General features: G+C 31.2%; 4 protein-coding genes across 14 annotated transcripts in view; 2 read left to right on the top strand and 2 right to left on the bottom strand.

Annotated features, from left to right (window-relative positions):
• Positions 1-758, bottom strand: part of LOC130444859 (tropomyosin-2) — a 48157-nt gene extending 47399 nt beyond the window's left edge. For 5 of the 10 annotated variants that reach the window (XM_056780168.1, XM_056780169.1, XM_056780159.1 and 2 more), the window contains exon 1: positions 115-274. The gene's annotated coding sequence lies outside the window, so the exon portion shown is untranslated. Of the gene's footprint in view, positions 1-114 lie in introns of all 10 variants that reach the window. The other 5 variants (XM_056780166.1, XM_056780161.1, XM_056780164.1 and 2 more) reach the window with 4 other exon arrangements.
• Positions 759-2433: 1675 nt separating this feature from the next.
• On the top strand, positions 2434-9106 carry LOC130445391 (tropomyosin-1). Of its 2 annotated transcripts, none has more exons than XM_056780986.1 (6): positions 2434-3011; positions 5250-5538; positions 5601-5734; positions 6037-6214; positions 6283-6502; positions 8778-9106. In XM_056780986.1, exons 2-6 carry the CDS (start codon positions 5299-5301, stop codon positions 8858-8860), a joined length of 855 nt encoding a protein of 284 aa, XP_056636964.1. In that variant the 5' UTR covers positions 2434-3011; positions 5250-5298; the 3' UTR covers positions 8861-9106. The 2 variants fall into 2 exon arrangements, with proteins under 2 accessions (XP_056636964.1, XP_056636963.1); XM_056780985.1 differs by having other exon boundaries at positions 7159-9100.
• A 379-nt stretch (positions 9107-9485) lies between these two features.
• LOC130445731 (60S ribosomal protein L7a) lies at positions 9486-15840 on the top strand. The gene is made up of 7 exons (XM_056781568.1): positions 9486-9652; positions 13614-13844; positions 14106-14220; positions 14277-14426; positions 14491-14711; positions 15414-15553; positions 15615-15840. The coding sequence occupies exons 2-7, from the start codon at positions 13830-13832 to the stop codon at positions 15778-15780; spliced, it is 807 nt and encodes a 268-aa protein (XP_056637546.1). The 5' UTR covers positions 9486-9652; positions 13614-13829; the 3' UTR covers positions 15781-15840.
• Positions 10794-13482, bottom strand: LOC130445730 (46 kDa FK506-binding nuclear protein). The gene is made up of 7 exons (XM_056781567.1): positions 13291-13482; positions 12940-13136; positions 12688-12880; positions 12428-12630; positions 11838-12119; positions 11359-11531; positions 10794-11187 (listed from the first exon to the last, which is right to left on the bottom strand). Exons 1-7 carry the CDS (start codon positions 13298-13300, stop codon positions 11106-11108), a joined length of 1140 nt encoding a protein of 379 aa, XP_056637545.1. The 5' UTR covers positions 13301-13482; the 3' UTR covers positions 10794-11105.
• Positions 15841-16192: the final 352 nt, after the last annotated feature.

The following is a 16192-nucleotide window of genomic DNA, read 5'->3' as shown; positions in this document are numbered from 1 at the left end:
TTTGATCCCAAGTTATTTAAGATTTAACCTAAAAGTGCCCGGACGCCATATTGTCTTGATGATTTTATTATATAGTTTCGAATGAAATATTTTGAATTTTAGAAATTCACTTACCGATATTCAAAAAAACCCCAAAGTACGAGTTACCCGTTGACACTGGACACGGTCTCGGAGCGACTAAAGTCGAACGTTATGACTTACGAACCACGGAGGTGCTATCAGTTTACGTTTGGCTCCTTACCGGGCGCTTATCGTGGCCGTGCGTCCCCACTACCTCCAAGAATAGACCGACGACGACGACGGCCGTCGCGGAGAAGATACTACCCACCCTCTTGACGATGCTAAATGCGGATACCGAAGAAAATTTGCGGTCGCTTAGAGCGATTCTAAAAATGTTATAAGTTCTAACAACTAATTGTTCCGGACATTTGTCTTTACTTCTTAGATTGGGATATGAAACGCAGCCTTGAATGACGGTCATCAACCACAACTTTCAATTGAAAATGTGTACAAACAAATCGTGATTATTCAATAAATAAGGAGTCATTCGCAACGACCTTGAATGTCGTTCAATTTATACCATATATAGTAAAAAAAAACAAATGTGTCATAAAACAACCGAAAACCACGTCGTGTTATACTTTATATCGAACGTTTCATCTTGATAAGTGTCTAAATTCTTCTTTAAAAGACTTTTTGTCAACGTTGGGTCGAGAATATTCGATAATTAGCGCACATTTGCCTGTTTTGTTTAGGTTAGTGGGACACAACGGCATCGAACATCTTGTACAATGCCATATATACTTTCGCTTTTTATGGTTTCCATTTTATTATATCTGATTGAAAATACCATAAACAATATCAGTGCCGTATCAGGGTGTTTATATATTCGATCGACAATATGCTGCATAAAAATTATTTGATCAATAAATTTCGTGTGTTTGATTTATAATTTGGCTAGTTTATTAATTTATTTTTTATTGCAATAATTCCCCGAGCAACCATTCATCCATTTTGACGTGCGCGAGTTAGATCAAAACCGGGCACAGTCTTGCTGACTTTGCGACGCGCTAGAGGTCGTAATTTTTCTCGAAAATAAAAAATGAAAAAACGAATTTGTAGGTCTGAACTCGCTCTACAAGTTTTGTATAAGACATTTTTTGATATATTCCACGAGAAAAAAGGAAATAGCGAAAAACCATTTTTTTCTCCCCAAATTTATGGATTTTTTTAACGATATCTCGATAACTATGATCGGTACGTGAAAAATGTATAAGACCTTAATTGTAGATCGTACAAAGAGCAACAAAAAAGTATGGAATAAAAATTTTCGTATCTCAACGGGGAACCGAGTTATGATGAAAAAACTGAATTTAACCCTTTTTTCAAGATGGCGGAAGACTTAAAAAAAGTCGAAACGTCAAATTTTATCTTTTTTCCTAAAATTTTGATACAGGAATACAAACTGAGAGACAGGGTGTTCAAAATTTTAAATCGAAATAAAAAATTTGTCATAAATCAAGAAATTTTTTTTTCAAATTTGGTTGCTTCACAGTCGCCATTTCAATCACAGCTGGAAGTGACAGAAAATGGCGGCCTATTGCCGCGAAAGATCTAGCGGCCGCTTCTGGAGCCATCACCGCCTGTCTACACTTGTAAAACATTAAAAAAAAAAACTTTGAAACTTTGAAATTGTACAGCCGTTGTTATAATACATTTTAAAATGTAAATAGTCGAGTAAAATGTTGGGGAGTTTGGTTTATACAGGGTACCAGACGTGAACTGAGCCCTTTTTGTACCCCATTTTCTGGAAAACGAAATTTCAAAGCAAAAACCATAAAGACTTTCAATAACGGTAATTAATTCTTTGTTTGTAGGGCCTTTTTTACGATCTTAAGGAGTTGCTAAATAAATAAATCTCACTAAGCCACGCCACTGCTTATCCCAGACTGTCTGACAGGAATATTTCGAAGAAATTGTGTACGTGCAGCTTTACGGTTCGATGTTTTCATTGGTAAACAGAGTCCAAGTGGACTGACGTTGTGTTTGAATTGCATGACCCAACATTTTCTTGAATATAAATACCAAGCTTCCTAACTAACTAACCTATAATTTTTTTTGTACTATTTTTCGATCAAACATCGTATATATAACTTTTTAAATAATATTCTTATTAAGGTATGTAGTTCATTTATTTCTAAGGTCATGGTGAGCTGGTTTTTTTTACTGAATACAATAAAATAAACCAGAAACTACGTTTATCGAACGCACTAGGCTTCTATTTCGAACTTTTTATAAAACCATTATCGTCTCACATTTATTTATAACAAGAAGAAAACGGAAATTAATTAAATTCCCTTCTAGTCTGGATCCATGTTATCTTTTAATTTAAGAACTTAATACTTCAAGTTTCGAGATATGGCAACCGTGTATAGTTGAAATCTGACATTGCCGTGCACTCAGAACGTTTTATCGTACGAGTACAGTTTGAGTTGTATACAGATAATTAAAACTAGAATTAATATTTTCTATTACTTTCGACGTGAATTAAATCAACAGCCGATCAATTCTCTTCGACTTTTGGTGATGAAGCACTTCAAATAAAAACGTTTTCGAACAGTCAAAACATCGAATCGATGAGTCATAGTTTGACACTCTTATTACCATAGATAAAAAATAAATTGCGAGGTTAACGTTTTTCTATTGAGAAAAAGCGATCGATGAGTTAAATTATTGGTTAACAGGTATATTGATCTTAATAAAAACTGCCTATATTTGAATGAATGAATGAATCAGATTAATATAGTGAATATATAAGTGAATTGAAATCGAATGAATATGATTAGAGAACATTTTGAGGTTCACTGTTCGATGTAGACTTGAGTAATTTTGGTGGGGGATAGGGGAACGATGGGATAGGAGTAGGTAGAAGTGGCAGCGATGCTTTTTCGAGCGTCGGGACGCTTGTAGCTTTTAGGACAGCGTCAACCTCCGGTCGTCCTCAGGCACAGGTAGGTGAAGTGAATTTTTTTCAATGCCGAGTGCTTTTTCTTTTTTATTACGAAAAATAAAATGGAAATTTTGTTATTTCGTGCGATTATTTTGGAGTGAAATTGTGACTAGCTTAAAAAATAAGTGAAAATACCGTTAAAATCGATTTTTATTTTATAATCAAACCAATAAAAAATAAACAAAATGGTGAGTACTTATGCCACGTCCATTTTTACGATATTTTCACATAAAAATACGTTTTTATAAAAATGTCGTTTTTTACCACCTGTCTAACCTCACTTTTGATTGGTCGTGCTATTTTTAAATTTTATTATGTGTTCGGTGTCGTATGACTTGAAAGTGGGAGTCAGCTCAATTAACAAATTCGGGCCCAGATAATTTTTTATTTCATATTCTATTTTATACTGCATTGCATTCGTTTTATAAAAAAACCAAACTAAAGATTCAGCGGCGTTCCAATCGCCTAATTATGTCGTAATAGTCACAAATATATTTTATTTTAAATTACTTTGCATATTTGAAAAATATTTATTTCTATATTCACCACTCGTTTCGGAAATCAATGTGGAAATTCACCTGTATACTTTTAACTAATTTTTTTGGCATCGATTTTCCTTTACTATGAACGATCAGATCTAAATCTTGAATCATGATCGTACTGTGTGAGAAAGTTAAAGGTATTGAAAGAGTGAGAGAGAGAGAGAGATAGAGAAAGGGGCGGAGCCAGTAACAGTTAACAAACCTACTAATGTCTATCTATTCGTTTCACTTTATTACTATCAGATACTAGAATATTATTTAGAGCCGTATGTCTAAATCTAAATGTATTATTAAATTTTATACTGAGTGAATCTAATTTACGCAATTCTTGAATAGCTTTTTGCGATTATATTTTGAGCCACTGTCTATTTTTAATACCACGTCATTTAAAACATGTAAGATATTATAAAATTCAGGCAAGGATGTTTTTTTTGCGTCACTAAAACTATTTTTGGTTTGTTGATATTATAATTTTAATCTACAACTTTCTGCCACACAAAATGAGCTTTATTTTCCTCATTAACCGTATATTTAATTTTACCTCTTAAGAAAATATATCTAATAGTGAAAATATTTATTCAACAATAGATTTACCATCAATTTTTAATTTTTAGTATATCAAGTTGTATATTTCGAAAAGCGTGCCGTGTGCAAAATACCGTAGAAATAAGATATATTTTTGAATCGGACACAAAAAGTATTTACGGAAATTTCTACGTTTACTCAATCCCGATTTTAAAATTAGCACAACGTTAAATCAAATTCTAACAAAATTCTATTATATCATTTCAGCGTTACGTTCTAGTTTTTTCCTAAACAAATCCAAAAATAAAAATAATTTTAAAACAGCTGATTTACGTGGAATAGTGTAGAGAGACGAACTCCTACTTACAACAATGTCAGTTCCAAAATAACAGTCTTAAATACATCAGTATTCTATAATGGGGATTGACATTTGAATTGCATCATTACTAAATGCAAGTATTTTTTACTTAATTCGGCTACAATTATTTTGATTAGTAGCTAAACTTTCGTAACAATGATTCTTTAAGGTGGGAATCAAGCTAAGACTTGCAGTTGGTTATGGTTTTATTCAAAATGGTAGTACGCACGATTGAGTCATCTTATAGAGGTGGGGTTATCACACTTTTTCCCAATACAAATATTTTTAAGAAGTACGTGTTTTGTATAAATGAAACAATAGTAAAGGTGAATATTTGATGAAAATTAATCATGTAATCAATTGTAATGAATTCATAGTAAAATGTTTTCAAAATAATAAACTTTACGTTTCAGACAAAATAGAATATTTAAACAACAAATATATTATAGAGGTGGAACTTCTCACTCACACCTATGTCAGTTCCAAAAAAACTGCCACATTTCAATATTTTTTCAGTAAACAAAATAATTTACAGTGGGAGGTAGATATTTTATGGAAATAAGTGGTATAATCTGTATCAAGTAACTTATCCAAAATAATAAACTTTTAATTTTTTTCACAAAAAAATCTAATAATAAAAGGAGTTTAATGTTAAAACATTTAATATAAATGTATAATTGTATAGAGGTGGGAACTTTTACTGAAACTTATTTCAGTTCTAAAATAACGGTTCTTCAAAACATCTATCCACAAAATAATTGGAAATAATTGATCTGATATCGATAAACAGTTGAGTTTTTCATCTATTTCGTAGAGGCCCTTTGTTTTTCGATTGAATCAGCGAGAAAAGAACCAGCGCCACCATGGACGCGATCAAAAAGAAAATGCAAGCGATGAAGCTTGAAAAAGACAATGCGGCCGATAAGGCCGATGCGATGGAGGGTCAGTACAAGGATGCCAACGCACGCGCAGAAAAAATCAATGAGGAAGTACGCGATCTCCAAAAAAAACTCGCCCAAGTCGAGAACGATCTTTTAACGAGCAAACAAAGTCTCGAAGACGCCAATCAAGATCTGGAAAACAAGGAGAAACAATTAACTCAAGTGAGTATTTTTAATTAAAATATTAGTTTGAAAAATCGGAATATTTTTTTTTGATGTTATAGGCCGAATCTGAAGTAGCTGCCCTCAATCGTAAAGTACAACTCATCGAAGAGGATTTGGAACGGTCCGAGGAACGTTTGGCCACGGCTACCACTAAATTGGCCGAAGCTTCTCAAGCTGCCGATGAAAGTTCACGGTTGGTATTTTAACTAATCACCTCGTAGATTATTTCACGTGAAATTAGTGACATCCTGTATATATTCTATACACCAATCATTTATTATTATTTTGACAATTGACAGGTTGACAATTTGACGTTTATGTCATTTTAAATTTTAACATTCATCGAAAATATTTTAGATTTATAAATATTTCGAAATTCATCATGGAGAGGTAACGAGTCATTCGTATTTTATGAAATAATTTAGTGAAAATAACGAATTTGAATGAAATAGTTTTCATTTTTGTGAAAATACTTTTCCTTGTGTTTGATTTCAGTATGTGCAAGGTACTGGAAAACCGTTCTCAGCAAGATGAAGAACGTATGGACCAACTGACCAACCAATTGAAAGAAGCCCGTCTATTGGCTGAAGACGCCGATAACAAATCCGATGAAGTATCCCGTAAACTGGCCTTCGTTGAAGACGAACTCGAAGTAGCCGAAGATCGAGTCAAGGTATATTCTAAAATTAATTATTACACCTCATACTTTACTATAATTAACAAAAATAAATTCTATCGCAGGGTGGAGACGCTAAGATTATGGAATTAGAAGAAGAATTGAAAGTAGTCGGTAATTCTCTCAAATCTCTCGAAGTATCCGAAGAAAAGGCCAACCAAAGAGTAGAAGAATTCAAAAAACAACTCAAGAGTCTCACTGTTAAACTAAAGGAAGCGGAAGCTCGTGCTGAATTCGCAGAGAAGACCGTTAAGAAATTGCAGAAAGAAGTTGACAGACTTGAAGGTAACGTATTATTTTCCATTGTTTACTTGATGTTTACCCTGACGTAATTGATAATAATCACAAATTTTATACGTTCTATTGGCAATGAAATCATATCTGTTTATCGCTCTTTCGAATAAACTAATGAAAAGAGATAGCAACAAATAATACTTCGTACGGGATGCGTTCTATTGTCAAAAACGAATATTGTTTTTTCCGTAGTCGTCCCCACATCGCGTCTAACAAATAATATAACCTCAACATTACTTTTTATAATGTTTTCCAGTATCAATTTTCGATTACAGCAACCACGTCTTTTTGTGTTAGTAGATATGAGCAAATATGAGCAATCGCGAACGAGGATATTAACTGGAACGTACCCTACATTTTGATATTTTCTGACAGCTGACATTTTTAAATTTGACAAAATAATAGTTTTCAAAACGTCTTAAGACTTTTCAGATATGCTGTGAAATCGTATGTTTTTTATAAAATAATTGAATTATACCTACCAGTATTTGCTGGACTAAAATAATACTTAAAATAGTGAAAATATTTGCTTTTGTCAGGGTAAATGTCAATTTGATTATTTATCATTAAGAGAAATGTTGTTTTCTAATAGTTTGCAAGCTTAGCTTTTATCTATTTTAGCTTTACTCGCTTTTTTGCTTTTTCAGATTTTGTGCTCAGGGAAAAGAACAAATATTTTGGCATTGTTACCGACATCGACAAAACGTTTGTCGAAATGTCTTCGCTAGGCCAAAAGAAATAATCTTCCGCTTACTAACACTATACTTTAGCTTTAAACTAACGAAATTAGAATAATTTTAACACGCTATACATTTTTCGAATATCTAATTTATGATAATTTTATTTGTATCTCAAGCTAACGTAAAAACACTATCTTTAAAACATTAAAAAGTATTAATTATCCATTTTTTGATTATCTATTCATTTATTTCATCCTTGTATTATCTAGATCAAGTTTTCAACACCTTTTCGTCTTCCATAGAACGTAATCATATTTTTTTAGATTTATTGGAATGGTTTTCCTTAATCCTGATTTAATTACATGTTTCAACTTGTAAAATGTCCTAACTATTTTTAATTTTTGCTACAAAATCAATTCTTTCGATATTACATGAAAGGTTACACTCTAATAAGATTTTTTATCATCAATAAATGTAATCAAGCAAATCCCAAAACTAATCAAAGTCATTTTAATTTGGAAATCTTTTTTTTTCTAAAATATCATCAAAATTTATAGTAAAAACCCATTTTTATTTTGTTAGCTTGAGATGGTAGCTTCAATATGTTGATTTTATAATAAAAATACTACATTATATACAGGGCGTTATAACGATAGCGTGTTTAATAAGGAAAATTTCTTTATTTTGTTAAAAATGTTTTTTAATTTGTTTGTATATGTAAACTTGAATCATTTTAAACGAATAGACAATGGAAAAATGAAAATACTTTGAATTTGTTGTCTAAAAAAACGTATTTGTCCATGAACTAGCCGGAAGTAATGATGTCAACAGTCAACGCCATATTGTTGAATATTACATTTGACAAGTCCACTGAAGTATATTTCGAAAATGACATATTAAACTAATAAATCACTGTTGCCAACTTCTTTGGTTAAATTCACTAAGGCAATACTTGTCAGTAGCTGTGAAATTTTTCAAAAAAGATTATTTTCGCAAACTAATTCCAATAAAACCAAAATAACTTCACAAAATGCTTCTCACCATTAGGGTGCATAATTTGCTTTCGTGTAAGGATCAAAATCAGTCTCCAAATAAAATCAACAATTTTTAAGTTGAACATGATAATAACATATATAGGGTGTTTTAATTAAAAAAATAAGTAGGAGGATTCTAGATCGGTTTGGTAAAATGGAAAATGCTTTAGTCCAATCGGAATCATGCAAAATATCACCTTCTATATAAATTTATATTTTGAGAGAATTTTTTTCATTAAGAAAACAATATACAGGGTGTTTTAAGTAAAACAAGATTTCAGAACAATTAGATATAACAGAAAAAACTTTATTCTATTTGGAAACGTCCAGAATATCACCTTGTATACAAAATTATGTTTTATTTATATTTATGAGCTTTACTAACCGCAGCTTTCCTCCAGTGCTTCTGCTTACAGCTTTTAGGGTAAGTTTTTGTGTCTTTTTTTGTTTAATTGGGAAAAAATTTTGTTGTCTTGAAAATTAATTGATTCACATCGTTTTTCGTCTTTTAGTCCTTTATTCGAATCCTAATAATTGTGTCAAAAATTTTAGACGAACTTGGTATCAACAAGGACAGGTACAAATCTCTCGCCGACGAAATGGACTCCACTTTCGCCGAACTTGCTGGTTATTAGGAAAAATCTTCAATTTCCAGGACAATTTCTACCGTGTCCTGTGTCACATACGCACAATAATATACTAATTTATTTATATATTGTACTTGGAAACATTGCGAATGAAAAGTTACACATACTAATTTGTGAGCTTTGATGTATCGTATTTCTAGTCCTATTTAAGCCCTTCAATTGATTTAAATAAAAATACATTGTATCATATTCGTTTGCTTTCGTTTTATTTATTGATTAAATTATTATTTTTATTTGGAGTTTGTTTATACCTCGGTTTTGCAAACACAAAAATACTTGTTTAATCTAGTAAGATCTAGTACAAAGAATATTTGAGGAACGGAATACGTCAACAAATAAAAAAGAAGACAGATGACAGTTAGAGATGGGAGAGAATGTTGTAAATCGATATGTATATGTTACATCGAAAATGATATTTTGTGATGCCGTTTAAGACCTGCATCACTGTTACAGATATAAATTAATGAATAACTATAAATTTGAAGAAAAAAATGCGATTGAAATAAAAAAAATCTGATTTAAATTTAAAAAAAATGACGTATAAGAACTATTTCTGAAATCACGTGGTCGTCACGTGCCAAGCAGTTGCGCAAAATGAACGAATTTTCGTAAAGTTAGGTACTTTTATCACATTCCCCATTACGAGTTATAAATATAAATGAATTTATCATATTGGTAAATATGTTGAGTTGAGCAGTGAATCATAGAAGTCTATTTCATATTTTGTTGAATAAAAATGAAATAAATATTTCAAATTAAATAGATTTGTTACATAAAACGGTAAGTTTCCACTATATTTCATGAAAAAATATATAGTTTATGAAGGATAAAAATGAAAAACCAAAAATTTTGTTATTTCAATTTTACATATAAATTTTGAGGTTATGTGAATACAAAAGTTGTGGATCTTTTCATTACTTACAACTTTGCTATTTGACGTTTCTCCATGGGGCTTTCAGTTTTTCGAGAAAACAAGAAAAACCGTTTTTTACCCTTAAAAACTCACCGCCTTCCCTTTTTCGACCACACATCGCTCGTAAATCAATTTCTTTTTGTTTTTATTATATTTTCCCCTTTCCCAACGGATTTCATAAACGAGGACGCTTCGAAAAGTACCTTACCCAACTAAGATGTCTTCGCTTAAACGTTGCAATAAATTTTGAGGTTATGTGAAAAAAGTGTAATTATAAAAGTTGTAGGGCTTTTAGTTTTTCCAGAAATCAAGAAAAATCGTTTTTTGCCCTTAAAAACTCACCCCCTTCCCCTTTTTCGCCCACATATCTGTCGTAAATCAATTTTTCCTTTTTTTTTTTTATTATATTTTTCTCTTCTTCCAATAGGTTTCATATACGAGGACGGTTCCAAAAGTACCTGACCCAACTAAGATGTTTTCGTTTAAACGTTGCAATAAATTTTGAGGTTATGTGAAAAAAGTGTAAATACAAAAGTTGTAGATCTCTAAATTACCTACAACTTTGCTATTTGACACTTCCCCATAGGGCTTTTAGTTTTTCGAGAAAACAAGAAAAATTGTTTTTTACCCTTAAAAACTCACCCCCTTCCCCTCTTTCGCCCACATATCTGTCGTAAATCAATTTTGTCTTTTGTTTTTATTATATTTTTCCCTTTTTCCAACGGGTTTCATATACGAGGACGGTTCCAAATGTACTTGACCCAACTAAGATGTCTTCGCTTAAACGTTGCAATAAATTTTGAGGTTATGTGAAAAAAGTGTAAATACAAAAGTTGTAGATCTCTTCATTACCTACAACTTTTCTATTTGACACTTCCCCATAGGACCTTTAGTTTTACCGAAAATCGGGATAAACAATTTTTTACCCTTTTCCGACCTCAGATCCCCTTCATTTTTTCTGTGATTTCAAAAATTATCTAACTAGGTTTAAAACAAAAAAAAACGCAATTGATTCAATACAAAATAGATTTATTTCAACACATAAGCTAATCAAATACATTTTATATCATTAAAACCTAGATATAACATAGTGAAAAAACAATTTTTTTCCATCCAGTGCACATTATAAGAAAAAATTTTTAATTGTATTTAATCGACGATGTACACTTATATTAATAAAATGAAAAATCACCGGATACAATTTGGGAATGCGAATTTAAAAAAAATGGGTCAATAACGATTAAAAACTTCCATACGAAAAATGATTGTAAAAAATGCTGATATTATTAAAAAAAAAAATGATTACATGTATATGGAAAATCAACGAACTTTTTTTAGTTCGACTTCAAATACCAGAGTGGAATTTCCCGGAATGGCTGGTGGAGAACCTTTGGCACCGTATCTATAAACGAACAACAAAAAGTCATTTTTAGTCTAAAATCAATTATTTGATAAATTATATTGTTAATTTAAAACCTCAACCCCGTAAATTTGACAAAACTGTCACATTATTAGTTAGTTAGCCGTTCAAGGTGTACAAATGGTAATTGAACCGAAATAAATAAATACTTACGCCATATTTGGTGGACAGGTTATTCTTCTCTTACCACCGATCTTCATTCCTAAAAGACCTTGATCCCATCCTTTGATCACTTCTCCGCCACCTAATCTGAAACTAAAACCTTGACCTTGTTTGGTTGAATCGAAAACTTTATTATTACTCTTCAGTCTTCCCTCGTAATATACCTACAAATATAGAAAGAACAACTAAAACTGGAAATTAATAAGTAAACAAAATCGGTATAACAAATTTAATCAAAATAATTTTGAATAGTAAAACTTTATTAAATACTCCTCTTTAGTTGATGATAAACATAAAGAATTACCAAGAGACCATAAATGGAAGAAGGAAAATAATTGGATAGGAAAGGTCACATCAGATTTCAAAATGGTGGGAATAACTGAGCGGAAGGAAAGTAAAAAGAGTATAATAAAAAGAACAGCATCATAAAAATTTGAGCCCTGAATAATTTGAAAAGAAAAAACACTTACAGTAACAAATTTACCAGATTTCACAGGTGCCCCTTGTCCCTCTTTCAAATCTTCAATAATAAGACCGTTTTGGAGAACTTTTTTAGGAGATTCCTTTTTAGGGGAAGCGTTTTTCTCCGGCTTGGCTTGCTGCTGTTGTTGATTCTTCTTATTTTTCTTATCTTTCTGTTGTTCTTGTTTCTGCGGAGTTCCGTTAACTTTTCCCTTATTCGCCTTCGATTGTTGTGGTGTCTCATCCTCACTTTCACTTAAAGAGCTACCTGCTTCATCCTCCCATTCATTCTAAAAATTACATTCAGAATCAACTCTCAAACATCTCGGACGATATTGAAAATAGATTTTTCCAATTTTCCACACTTTTTATATCCTATAATTTTCTAATAAGAAATCTCATCCCTTTCACAGTACTACCAGTGAGCTAAATACTGTTCTGGAAAAATCCCTACCGACTCAAATTTTCTATAAACGTCTAGAAAAGTGAACGATTAACCTAGCAACTCGCTAATGTTTAAATTGAACATAAATAGCGCGAAATATAAATGATGTTGTATAATAATAACAAAATTAGTAAAAAAAAAAAATGAAACTACCTCTCCTTCTTCGTCTTCTTCATCCTCCTCTTCTTCTGCTTCTTCCTCGCCATCTTCTTCCAAGTCGGAGTTGTTGAAAGTTTCATCATCTTCATCGCTATCAAAAGTATTGCTTAAAAGAGCGTTTACATCAATATCGCTATCTTCATCTTCATCCGATTTTGCTGGTTTTTGTTTATCAGATTTTACTTTTTTAGAAGGAGCTAAAATTTCATAACATTCAGTTTTATTTTCTCTACATATTAAATATTAAAACTCACGTCCATTCTTTGACTCTGCTTTGTTTCTTTTACTTTTCTTCTTAGTAGGTTTTTCCTCGACTTGTTCTTCCTCTTCGACTTCTTCATCATCATCTTCCTCTTCTTCTAGATCATCTATTCCGGTTTCTATTAAATAACCAGTCAGATGTATGTGACATTTTCCATTAGTTGCCAAAGAAAGTTCATCTCCAATCTAAACGAAATAATAAATACGTAGGAAATAATATTGCGTCTATAATATTGACAATTTACCTCGAAATTGAGATCTAAAGGACATTGCAGCATATCTGGTTTGCGAAGGGTACATAATAGATAATTTCTGCCTTGAAAACCGCACATTATTTGAGCTGGTTCCTCAGAAGACGTAGAAAGATCTAACGAAGCCATCGAGATGTGAAAAGGCTTTTTAACAACCTGTGTGTACCGCCTATGCGGCTCCATAATTAAACCTACAATACATTTTTTTCATATTTCAAGGTTATTTAGTTCACTAAATGTAGATTAAAAAGTATGTATTAAATCTACATTAAAAGTAAAAATATAATTCACTACAATGTAACACGTGGTTTATTAAATAAATTATTATCAATCCATATAACTTACCCCAAAACATTTTTAATTCGGTATAATTTTAATATATTTAAATAGAATTATTCGATAAAGTAATAGTTTTTGTTCGTTAACCGGTATTTAAGTACTTTTCTAACGTACTTTTACTAATGAATGCGAAGAAAAAGGTGGGAAATTGCAGATAGGTTAAAATTGAATACGTTGACAGAACGGTCACAGAACTACTCTTTCATTAATACTACCAACATAAAATATTTGGGTTTTCAGTAAATGAAATAGAATAATTTACATTCCTATATAATAAAAAGTTATTCATCATTTAGGATTTTTAATAATATAAATTTTATTATTTGTAGAATTACTAAGTACACATATTTTTATATTTGTGGACTATATTAAATTTGATTGGTAATTTGAAATTTTGACATTTTTCGAAAAGTTGGTTAAACTGGAGCTGCGTCAACACGTTTGCGTTCTTTTTTCATTGACAGCTCCGTCGAAGTGAGGTTGTCGGTGGTGTAAAATTATATTTTTTATTATTAAAAGAATCCTAGGAGGATTTATCTACCAAAATGGTACAAAAGAAGGTATATATTCTTTATCATGTTCCCTATATTGTATTTTGTATTTATACGTATCTAGTTATGTTCAGTGAATAAATGTTTTGATTCTTGTATACCAGGTGATAATTTAATCGAAAAAATATTAATATGATGACTGTATTTGCTATCTGAGGTAATTGGATGAAAAATCTTCTACCACCATAGAACTACTGAAAATTTATATATTAAAAATATTTTTTAATTATTTTTATCGTTGTTTCTGTTAAAGGAATTTATTATTTTTAGCCCAAGAAGAAAGTGGGAAAAAAAGTAGCTGCAGCTCCATTAGCAGTTAAAAAAGTCGAAGTAAAGAAAGAAGTTAATCCTCTTTTTGAAAAGAGACCTAGAAACTTTGGAATTGGTATGTTTATATCTTAAATTGACTAGTTTTTCTATTTTTAATTTTCTTTATTTCAGGACAGGATATCCAACCTCCACGAGATTTATCTCGTTTCGTTAAATGGCCCAAATACATTCGTATCCAAAGGCAAAAGGCCGTTCTACAAAAAAGATTGAAGGTACCACCTCCAATAAATCAGTTTTCTCAAACTATCGATAAACAAACAGGTAATGAAAATGTTTTTATTTATTAATTTTAAACCAAAATTTCGTTCAATTTTTTTTATTTTAGCTACACAACTGTTCAAAGTATTGGAAAAATACAGACCTGAAACCGCTCTTCAAAAGAAGAATAGGTTGAAGGCCAAAGCTGAAGCAAAGGTTGCCAAAAAGGAAGAGGCGCCTTCAAAGAAGCCCAACACTTTAAAAGCTGGTACAAATACCGTTACCAAACTTATCGAACAGAAAAAAGCACAATTGGTTGTTATTGCACACGATGTCGACCCAATTGAGGTAAGTTTATATAATTTTTAGGTGACTTTATTACTGATTTAACTAATATGATCAATAAGAAAGAATAATTCTTAATAGACGTTCGCCTACTTAGCAATTTTCAATATATTATTTCCTTGAAATTTAGTACGGTCTTGTTGACATCTTTAGAAGCACCATAATTGAATTTTTTAAGCATTTCTTTGAACTAAGAAATTTCACGGAGTTGTTACCTGTCAGAATACTGACTAATAGTTTGATATGGATTCTGGTCATCACAAGTAGTTCCTCAGTAGCTCTTGAGCCGGCCACAGTAGGGGATCTTAAGTCATTTGGCGTGGCTTTTTATATCATTTTCCTTCTCAGTTATTCTTGGTCATTCTTTTTGTCTACCTACCATTAGTCTTCGTCTTACTCTTCCACCCTTCTTGTTTATTTCCTTTTGAAGATTTTTTTTGCGTTAAAACGAAAACTTTTTTGTCTTTAAATAAATTTTAGGAGGCACATTTGTGATTGATCGGTTCCTTAATAAATGTCATAAAAAACTTGTTTAGAACTTGAAATTTTAACAATGATGCTTTAGAATTTCTTCACCTGAGAAGTAATCACTTATTACATTTGAAAATGAAGACAATTGACACTGAGTTAAGTAAACAAGAAGATTTTTTTGAATTTCTTTACATTTCGATATCGATTTTTATTTTATTTTTGTCATTATTTTAGTTGGTACTTTTCCTACCAGCTCTTTGTAGAAAAATGGGAGTACCATATTGTATAGTCAAAGGTAAAGCTAGACTTGGACTTTTAGTAAGAAGAAAAACTTGTACTGCAGTTGCTTTAACTCAAGTCGATTCTGGAGATAGGTATGTTATTACTTATTTGCGTTTATAATTTTAAATGATTTAACGATATTTTTTTTTTCAGGTCCAACTTTAACAAACTTCTTGAAGTCATCAAAACGAACTTCAACGATCGTGCTGATGAGATCAGGAGGCACTGGGGTGGTGGTTTACTGGGTTCTAAATCCGCCGCTCGTATTACTAAGATAGAAAAGGCGAAGGCTAAAGAATTGGCTCAAAAACAAGGTTGAGCTATTCAATAATTTCCTTGTTTTAACAGTGGAACTTTGTAATAAATAAATTTATCATAAGTTTTGTTGTTTTTCATTTTTGAACAACAAAAAAAAATATAGTATACATTTAAATCGATAGATTTATAAACAAAATCGTATACCTTGAAAATATGAAGGTATTAGGAACCAAAATTGAATGTGATATCTAAAACATTTAAATTTCGCGCCATTCGACTATTTGAAAACTAATAAATGATTAGTTCAAGCTTCGATTTAAAGATGGAGCTAGAACAGTAAACTATAAATTCGATGGTAAAACCAGAGAACTAAATTTTTTTCGATGATGATAGTGTTTACTTGAACTATTGATCGATAGAGGGCAAAATGAGTACTTTTCAAACAATTCTAATGAATTTTTTAACGAAAAATC

The sequence above is a fragment of the Diorhabda sublineata genome, chromosome 6 (genome assembly GCF_026230105.1).
Source record: "Diorhabda sublineata isolate icDioSubl1.1 chromosome 6, icDioSubl1.1, whole genome shotgun sequence".
In the NCBI taxonomy this organism is placed as follows: domain Eukaryota; kingdom Metazoa; phylum Arthropoda; class Insecta; order Coleoptera; family Chrysomelidae; genus Diorhabda; species Diorhabda sublineata.
Note: the sequence above shows the minus strand (reverse complement) of the source record. Positions and strands in the feature narration are given on the sequence as shown.

Excerpts from the sequence above, each read along its gene's own strand:
- LOC130445391 (XM_056780985.1), top strand. The coding sequence starts at position 5,299 with ATGGACGCGATCAAAAAGAAAATGCAAGCGATGAAGCTTGAAAAAGAC. Across the intron at positions 5,539-5,600 it reads AGGAGAAACAATTAACTCAA|GCCGAATCTGAAGTAGCTGC; the intron begins GTGAGTATTTTT and ends TTGATGTTATAG. Across the intron at positions 5,735-6,036 it reads GCTGCCGATGAAAGTTCACG|TATGTGCAAGGTACTGGAAA; the intron begins GTTGGTATTTTA and ends GTTTGATTTCAG.
- LOC130445731 (XM_056781568.1), top strand. Across the intron at positions 14,221-14,276 it reads ACCTAGAAACTTTGGAATTG|GACAGGATATCCAACCTCCA; the intron begins GTATGTTTATAT and ends TCTTTATTTCAG. Across the intron at positions 14,712-15,413 it reads ACGATGTCGACCCAATTGAG|TTGGTACTTTTCCTACCAGC; the intron begins GTAAGTTTATAT and ends TCATTATTTTAG.
- LOC130445730 (XM_056781567.1), bottom strand. Across the intron at positions 12,631-12,687 it reads AGCAGAGTCAAAGAATGGAC|CTCCTTCTAAAAAAGTAAAA; the intron begins GTGAGTTTTAAT and ends ATGAAATTTTAG. Across the intron at positions 12,120-12,427 it reads AAGAAGACGAAGAAGGAGAG|AATGAATGGGAGGATGAAGC; the intron begins GTAGTTTCATTT and ends TGTAATTTTTAG.